Source organism: Vespa velutina, chromosome 5 (assembly GCF_912470025.1).
Source record: "Vespa velutina chromosome 5, iVesVel2.1, whole genome shotgun sequence".
In the NCBI taxonomy this organism is placed as follows: Eukaryota; Metazoa; Arthropoda; class Insecta; order Hymenoptera; family Vespidae; genus Vespa; species Vespa velutina.
In genome coordinates, this window is record NC_062192.1 from 7,606,046 (window position 1) to 7,615,566 (window position 9,521).

The following is a 9,521-nucleotide window of genomic DNA, read 5'->3' on the forward strand; positions in this document are numbered from 1 at the left end:
GCTCGCAAAAATTATGCTGATGTGTATATATATACATATATATATATATATACACATTTATAATATAATAAAGTATATATACAACCAAACAATTACAGAGGACAAGAAATCATTTTCGTGAGCGACTTATGATATCGTTTTGTGACCGAACTGCCTTTTAAATTGCAGACAATTAAGAATAAAAAAAAAAAAAAAAAAAAAAAAAAAAAAAGAAAAAAAAAGAAAATAAAAACAAAAAGAGAAAAAAGAAATAAAAATTATAAAAACTGTCCCTGCCTCCGACGTGAAAAAAAATTCAAGGAAGAAGAAGGAAAGTTACAAAAAAAGACAAATAAAAAAATCAGAAAATAAAATTGAGATTCAATGTGGCAGTGCCCGCTACTGCCAGTCGCCGTCGATGATAAACTGCAGGATCCTCGTGTGAAGGAGGAGTTGCTTTTCTCTACGGAGACAATAAATAAAATCTAACTATTCTCATTTATATCTAGCACGAGACGTCGCCGTCACGCGTCGCTTTGATTCGCTGGTCGGTTCATTCTCTAATATTGTTCTCTCTCCATATTTTTTGTAATTTTTATTCTCTCTTGTTCTTTTTTTATCTTCTGTTTTTTTTTTTCTTTTTGACATCTTTACCGATCGCACGACACCCTTGGCCCTTCGAATGTCGAAAGGTCTACGCATCTCACGATTTTTATTTTAGAACCGTGTAAAGATTGCATTTTTTTTATTTCTCTCTCTCTCTCTCTCTCTTTCTCTCTCTTTCTCTCTCTTTCATTCCTTTTCATTTTCTCTAGCTGCCAACATATCGTTTGATATCGCTCTGATTTTTTATTCGCTAATTTAAAGTCCTCATTCCTATCGTTTATTCGAACCGTTTACAAAAGTCTTCTCTTCTCACGGTCTGTTTATCCCCGATTTGGGTAAAAACGTCCGTCGATCGGTCGCGCTTCCCTCGTAGCTTAATCGATAATTACGCGATACACCGAAAGGTACTATGTTTATATATACAGCAGTGCTAATTGATTATTGATTAAATAGTGACGTATTCGCTAACGTTACGTTATCACAACGATGATAAAATTAGATCGCGTATCGATCTGGGGATCGATTAACGCGAACGCCTTTTTCTCGAACACACCGAGTCGGTACTCTCGATCCACCCCTCTCGTCTCGTGTTCTCCTTTCAAATGGTATTGTTGATCCTATTTTTCTCTCTCTTTCTCTCTCTCTCTCTCTCTCTCTTTCCTTCTCTCTTTTTCCCTTTCTCTTTTTTTTCTTTCATACTTCTATTTTTCCGTTTGTAACTTTGATGGTCTAAAAAAAAGACAAATAAATTCTTGCAAATGGAGAAACAGAGAAGGAAGAAGTGATGGAAAGAAAGAAAGAAATCGTAGTTTATGAGCTGAAAGTACTCGCGCAGCTAGGAAGAAGACAAAGCGCCCTCAAAAATATCACTGCGCCTCACAGATATGCTTCGGTAATCGTGCTAGAACTCCAAGCGAAGAGAAACACGAAATTTCAGGAATCGGACAGGTTGGTTCTCTTTGTGCGAGAATTCTTATCGACTTCTGGACCCACCGATAGAGATACCAAGTTGACTAGATTGGAGCGTTCGAAGCACGTCGATTGTTTGAGATCGTAGCCGATTTGAAAAAGAAAATTGACGAACGCAAGTAGAATAAAAGTAGAAGTGAATGTAACGAATGATCAGCGATATTTTTTTAGGCGTTGTCCTTCGATTATATTGCACGTGGATTAGCGCGAGACGATAGTACGGGTGGACCCTGGATACCCTGGGAGATCAACATGATCGGCGATCGATCGGAATCGTCGTTTAGGATTTTGGCATCACAGTAAGGGATAATAGTCGCGTTCGCGGCAGAAGAACGGTCACGAGCCGCTAGTAGAGAGAATCGACAGATCTCGATGAGCCTGGGGATCCCTCGAGTGTGCGTCTCTGACAGCTCTCGAGCCAAAGACGCGATCGCAGCCTGGTACGGTACATCTGGCTTCCTCTTTCCTATCGTCCGAGCCAGGAGATGATAACGGTGAGGCCGAGCGAGAGGGTTGTCTGGTTGCTTGTTCCTGAGAAAGTCTCGTCAGGTGGTTCAAGTGTTGATGAGTCAAACCATTCAGCCCAGCCAAGTGTGAGGCAAAAGAGGACAGGCCTGGAAATGTGGCGCCCAGATGAGGTGGAAGAAGCAACGGATGCGGCGGTGGTATCCTGGCAGCTAGATCTACCGCTGATGGTGGAAGTCTAGGTGTCAGGGGATAAGCACCGAGTGGACCGATGCCCGTACCAATGGCTGCGGCGGCTCCGATCCCAGCAGTACCGATACCCGCGTCAGCGTAGAGTCTCGCAAGGAACTCGTTGTGCAGAAGAGGATTCATCGGAGCATCCTCGACACGCGGCGACAAACTGGATGGCAGGCTACCTGATGAAAGGGGCGGACTCGAGGAGGTCGAGAGTAACTTCCGATGGAGATTGAGATTGGCAGAGTGACGATCACGGGACCTCTTCGAGGGAAAGGCCGCGTTGCAACCGTCAACGCTGCAACGGTGCATCAGCTTGAGATGGACGTTCTGGTAATGAGTTTTCACACCAAAGTGATTCTGAAAGACCTTGCCACAGGCCGTGCAACGCCGTGGATTCTCACGATCAAGCGGAACCTCCTGGGTACTGACGAAGCCACCATTCTCGTATCTCGCGTAGGTTATCAGGCTATTGTCCATATCCATGGCCGCTGTGGAGGGTGAAGCGCTGGATGAACGAGAGCCATGTGAGGAGTTGTCCATGGTGGTCTCCTGGTGCGTCGTGAGGCTGACGGGGCTGGTAGAGCCGCGGCCAGACCTCGAAGCCACCCGTTGCGTCTCGGTGTACGGCATCATCGTGCGACCCTGCGACAAGGACTCGAGTTGACGCAAAGTGTTGGTCGAGGAGTCGTGGGAGAGCTCGTCGGCTGTCGTTGGACGGCTCTCGACCGAGCTCGGGGCACGGGGGGGATCATCGGGACGCTCACCTTCCTGATTGCGCAGCGCTTCGTCCACCTCATCATCATCATCATCATCCTCGACCTCCTCCATTGGCTCATCTTCCTCGTCCTGCGTCCTCTCGTTCTCCTCATCCTCCACCTCCTCCTCCTGTTCCTCTTCACCTCGCCTCCTAACATCGTCTGAGTTTTGTCGGACGATCTTGTCCTCTGTCGTCTCCAACTCGTTTCTCGAAACCACAATTTTATCTTCGCTCTTGCCGACCTGCATTTCTTGTTCTCCTATTTTGTTTCGTCTCGCCCGTTCTTGAGACTCAGATGCCGAATCACAGACTGCAGTAGTCGAGTTACCCTCCACACTTGGCTCATGCAAACTTTTTGGTTCTGGACTGATCTGACATTTTGGCGATTTGACACTGCTCGCCCTCGAACTGAGGTCTCTCGGTTCGTCCTGAGGTAGATCGTCGACCTTTTCTTTTGCTGTTTCCCTACGGACACTCTCCATTGTCGTCGTTGTTTCTCGTTCACTGATTGAAGTCGTCTCCGGTGAGTTACGGCACTTCGTGTCTGGATTCTTCGGCGAGGCTGGCGAGACCTTACGTTCTTCTGCTTCGAGCCGTGACATCGACATGTCCTCCGGTTGATTCTGAAAATCGTCTATCGCTCGGACGATTCCACCATCCGGTTGACAACGTCGCTGAACTCGTTCCTCGTCGTTTGAGGAGTCACCATCCGTTGACGAGGAATGCACTTCCGATAAAACGGCGCATCTCGTTGGATGCTGGGACTTCCTTTTACGTACTCCCCTGCTGTGGAGAAGGGTATTCGAGTTGAGGGTGTGTTGACCAACACTAAAGGAATGCTGATCGGTGCCACCAACGGAGTCGTCCTCATTGCTATCAATATTACTGATGTTCTCTTCGTCAGCCATATCGGTGAAGTAGAGTTTCGGCCGTTTGGCTAAACTGAAGTCAGCAGGTTGTTCGTCGTCTTCATCGCCATGAGCCATACGAGAATGCAATCTGGAAGGTACATCGTTCGTTTCATCTTCGGCAACTACGACAATGCCACCGTCGTCTTCGTCATCGTCTTCTTCATTCTCAGGTATCATCGATGTCGATGGTGACACCGTGCAACTAGTCGCACCACCTGAAAACGATCCACCTCTAGTCGTCGTTGTAGTAGTGGTCATCGACGCGGCAACGGTAGACGCTCCGCTACTCGTCGTCATAGACACTGTAGTGGAAACCGTGCTAGTAGGTAAGCCCGTGCTCACTGGCATTCTCTGTTGAAGAGCCTCCTCATAAGGTCTACCTTGGCTTTGCGTTGAAGACAGGTCGAGATGCTTGAAGTCCAAGGCACAGAGAGAGGCAGGTGAACGCAGTTCGGATGGTGGAGTTAACAGAGGAAACGAACCAAAGGGCAAATGATTGAGTCCTGTTGCTGGCACGGGAAGACCAACCTGAGGTGGTAGAACTAACGCATGAGCCATTGAGGAGCGACCATCGTGTGGTGATATCTTCCTTCGGAGATGTGGCGAATGGAGTTTCGGATTTGGATTGGCACTGTGCCGATTTCTTGATCTCCTCGAACTGAACATCATGCTGCAACCCTTGACGGTGCACTGATGCATCTCTCGGAGATGTACCGCACTGAAATGGATCTTGAGGGCACCCTTGTCGCAAAATGTTTTCAGGCAAACGTTGCACTGAACTCTCTTCTTACCAGTGGTTGGATTGATGAAGGGTGTGCCTAGATTGGGTGGCATATTGGCAGAAGCACCCCATTGTCCCGTTGGTCTTTTTCCAGGCGAATGAGGCTTTCTACCAGGTATACCAGGTGGCCTTCCTAAAGGCGCAGGTTGAAGCGGCAAAGGTGGAGGATGTCTATGTTCGGCTGCCACGTGTTTCGATGCGGCGTCACGTCTGCTGAGGTTCAATGCACTATCGGAGTTTTCGTCGTCATCCTCATCCTCTTCCGAGCCAAACTCGCTACTCTTTTCACCGCCACTGTGTACGTCCGTAGGTGCTGTCAGGCCGGCAATGGAACCGGTCGATTTAACCATCGGTGGTGGCGGTGGGAAATGACTGGGAAAGGTAGGTGGTAAGGCTCCCGAGGAAACAGCGACGGAGAGTGGATGACCAAAGTTAAGTGCAGACGAAGAAACCGGTGCCACTGGCACGTGAGGCCTCTGTAATTGCGAACTGGACGAATGATGGGGCGGACTATGAGGACTTTGAGGATTTCTCATGGACTTTCGACTCTGCAGAAGTTGCTCGGTAGGTGGTACAGGTGGTAATGGTGTAAACGCTGGCAAGCCTAATGTACCCAATTTACGAAAATCGAAGGGTTGCATGCTTTGCAGTCTGTTAAGTGGTGACACGTTCATATGCGAATCTAGAGTTCTCGGTGGCGAGTTCCCCCGATTACTCGTTATTCCTGGATTACCACCGGTCGTGGCTGACGAATAATGCTTCTGCGTAGTAGGCGAAATTGAGGGGTGCGAAACCGGGGGTGGAGGATGAGGCGGCGGTAACGGTGGTGGCAACCTCGAACCCGGCGGTGGGAGGCCGCAGTGGAGCAGGTGCAAGGGCGGTGGCAAGTGTGCTAGTGGCATCGTCGGCGGCGAAGGTCGTCTGCTTGGTGACATAGCATCCGTCCCCGGCGTTCCGGCGGCCAGCAGCAGCTGCTGCACGAACGGACGCGTCTCGGCGAACCTGAGGAACTGCTGCAACACCAGCGGTTCCTCCTCAGCCGAGCAGATACTCCATCGGTCCAGCACCGGGCCGTTCTGCGAATCCTACGGAACAAATGAAGAACCAACTTTCAGTTCAGTGCTTTTTAATGATATTAATGATATAATAATAAACATATCGCATTAAGAAAGGTAAGTTAATTGAATAAAAATTTTCGAATATCCCAGACATGTTGTATAAAATTACTCGAAGAGACGTAATTATTTATTAATATCCATATAATTAATTATTTTTTAATATCCATTATTACAAGCTTTAAAATGAAATCATAATTAGGATTAATCTATTTATTTAATATTTCTAAGGTCGATCAAACTTTTGACCGATGTTGTACGAACTGAGTGTGCGATATAGGAGTCGTGAGAAAGATGTAAGTTACACGACGTTATTAGAAGGTAGAAACGAAACTAGTTTTCGAGCGTGAATCATGTAAGGTGCCTCGCGTATGAAAAATTCGAATTCTCGCGCGTTAACTCGTTAGAACGTCGAACCAGTTTTTCCTGACTCCCCTTCCCTCACCAAGAGCAAGGCCGTATCGTATCCTTCTCCCTCCGTGCTAATTTCTGCCGGGTCGATCATGTTCTCTCTCTCTCTCTCTCTCTCTCTCTCTCTCTCTTTTCCTCTCTCTCTCTCTCTCTCTCTCTCTCTCTTTCTGTTTCTTTCTCTCATTATCTTGAAACAATCGATGTCTTGGGTCGAGACTGTCGTGAGCTTTTTTTTTTACTTTTGTACCTTCCACTCTTAAATCTGTCTTCCTGCCTTTTAGCGAGATTTCGACAGTTGGTACGGACGTCATGATTCGGCCGTTAGAGTCACGGCTTCTTATAAATTCAGGGTGGCCGTGTATATAGAGCGCCCGTAAGCTTGTCTCTCGCCGGCTTGTATATTTACACATTCCGACGGACTCGACGTAACGCAGGACGCCCAGCGCCGCGACGCTTTTCGCGTCCCGTGTATATTTCTTCAAGCGGCCGTACCCGAACGCTGAGGAGAGAAAAAGGGAGAAAGAGTGAGGGAGAGAGAGAGAGAGAAAGAGAGAGAGAGAGAGAGAGAGATAAAGAAGAAAGAGAGATCTAGACGGCCCAGCTTGGGTACTCGAATTCACGATCAGTCAAATCAGGCACTCCAAATTCGATCTCGCATGGAAACTGCTGTCTTATTTTTGTACGATCTTGCTGTTCGTGGAAATGAGAAAGAAAGATAAATATGTTGAATAAAATATGTCTAATCGAATGTTTAATTTGATTTCATGATCGAATAATTGATATTGTATAAATTAAAAAAATTTATTTTTTTGTTTCTTCGAACGACGACGACGAAAACGACGACGACTTATCTTTAATTTTACAAATGAAACTTTGAATACGATATATTAGACGTTAAGAGATGATTTGGATCGTGCGTGTCTCTGTGAAAGTTTCAAAAGCTGAAAAGAAATTCCTCGAAGCGATCTAAACGTTCGGCAGTTTTGAACGGCAAAGAGAACGCGGTGATCTAAACGGCAGCGTCCCTAAGAACGAATTGCTACCGTGAGACACGAATTTAATACCGCACGCGAATGAGATCCTTAGTCGGGTCACGTTTAACGTTAATTTCTAATAGTACATTGGTCTGAAAAGAACGCGAATCGAGCGCGTGTTTGAACGGTCAGGTTCAACAATTGAGTCAGACAATTATATGAAATATCGGTAAAGGATAAATTATTGTTAAAAATTTTTAAACGATCATTATTGTCTGACTTTAAAATATCAAAAATATTTACAATTACAATTATTTATTTAAGTTCAATTGATTTTCTCTTAAAAGTTTATTATTATTAACGGGCAAATGTTTATATGATAATCGACATGAATGTTATCGGTTAGATTTTTACGCAAGAACAAAATCTCAGGATAGTTTCCAATTTGCGAGCGCACACCTTGATTAATTACCGGAATGTATGGTCGTTAATTATTGGCGGCTTTGCGAAGGTAGGATCGCGGTAACTAATCGTTTTATTCGCTGGCGTTACCCATTCGGTCGTTTGAAATAGGAAACGCCGGCAATGCCTTCGAGATCTTGTTCGAGTGTGAGATTTCGAAGCGTATTTGGAATTTGCCAGTCCGTGGAGATATATGCGCCTGGGAAATAGCTCGTGCTCGTTGGCCCGGAATAAGGCAGACGGACGACTTGTGAGTCAGGAACGACGAGAACTATTGTGTAACGCATAATTATGGAGAAGGTAGAGTAAGATAATCCTCGTTTTATGCTACATAGAGAGGAGAAATAGAGAGAGAGAAGAGAGAGACAGAGAGAGAGAGAGAGAGAGAGAGAGAGAGAGAGAGAGAGAAAGAGAGGGTGAAACAAAATTCTCTTCGACGACATGAACGAGATTTCGTCGCCACCCGTCCAGCTTTTCTTGTAGAGTCTATTATTAACCCTAACATAAGTGGATGCTGTATAATGTCTTCGTTATCTCGACTATTTATACTTCCGCTACATTGAGTCGAACGTAGATTCTATTTTAAAAATTCTACACAAGTGGTATCTTTTATTCGAAATAAAATTTCATACCATAAAGTAACGATAAATATAATAATATGTGAAAATGATTTCTTTTTTTTTCTTTTTTTTTTCTTTCTTTTTTTTTTTTTTTTCTTTTTATTTCTTTTTTCAAAGAATTATTAAAAATAAAAAGTATGTAAAAAGTCAATTAACATTAAATATAAATAAGGAAATGTATGTTCTCCGGAAGGTCGTTAGAATTTCTAAGAAAAGAATTCATGTTACACGACTAATCCACTCTCTTTCTCTCGAGCGCGCGAGACACGTCACGCGTGGTACGCGCATCGATGATTCGCCGTCTCCGGCATACGCAACTCGAAATGGGCGGGGAAAAAATGTTGCTTCCAGTTGGTGTTGCCATCTATCGGCATGGTCCCCGAACACATCTTGAGAAGCGGAGGTGGAGGCGGAGACGACGGTGGTGGCGGCGGTGGCTGTGGCGGCGACTGTGGTGGCGGTGACGGTGGCGGTGGCGGCAGCGGCGACGGCGATCGAAAAGGCAATGCCATCCGTGACTGGACAACTGCATATGATTTCACGGTCGGCGAGTTCCGTCTTATTCGTGTGTAGAAATCGTGAAGATCTCGCGTGGATATCCGCCACTAAATTGGATCGCGACTACCTGCGTCTTCCTTCTGTCTCCTTTCGATATTGAACTATCTCTCTCTATCTTAAATCCTTCGGTAACTCGCCTTTCTCTCCTTTACGAAGCTTATACTACGTAGTACATACTATTACTTATCTATCTCTTTCTTTCTCGAACTCGAGAGAGCTCGTTCTCGTTAGCGAGAACGTCAGAGAAATCATCTAATCGTCTCCTATGTTCTTATGTACCTTTCTTATCGGAACTTAACAAAAGAACTTAGAGAAATTTCTAACCCTTTATGCACTTTATCATTCTCAATATTTCATTCCTTTTTCCTATATCTATAGATCCCATATTGATATATCGTAGTAATCAATTATAATTTTTTATTTTTTATGATACGTAATCGATTAGCGCATTCGTAATTTTATTAAGTGGAAATATTATTAAAAGTTTATTATTATTCACTTACATGATTGAAAAGTTGACGATAAGTTTGTTTCGTATAAGAATGGGGACCTAAATTTCGAAGATGTTTTCCATCGTCGAAATTCGATTAAAAATAGATGCGTCCTGAAAATTTCGAAGGAAATTCTCACTGATCATCTACCAAACATCCCTCTGTTCATCGATATCGCTTTTCCG

The 9,521-nt window shown here is 45.0% G+C and overlaps 1 protein-coding gene across 9 annotated transcripts in view; it reads right to left on the minus strand.

Moving 5' to 3' along the window:
• Positions 1-477: 477 nt before the first annotated feature.
• The window catches only part of LOC124949564 (zinc finger protein basonuclin-2-like), a 208,952-nt gene continuing 199,908 nt past the window's right edge, over positions 478-9,521 (minus strand). For 7 of the 9 annotated variants that reach the window (XM_047494835.1, XM_047494836.1, XM_047494840.1 and 4 more), the window contains one exon: positions 478-5,790. In XM_047494835.1, the coding sequence (XP_047350791.1) occupies positions 1,891-5,790 (3,900 nt within the window). In that variant the 3' untranslated portion in view covers positions 478-1,890. Of the gene's footprint in view, positions 5,791-6,265; positions 8,364-9,521 lie in introns of those variants that run through there. The other 2 variants (XM_047494837.1, XM_047494844.1) reach the window with 2 other exon arrangements.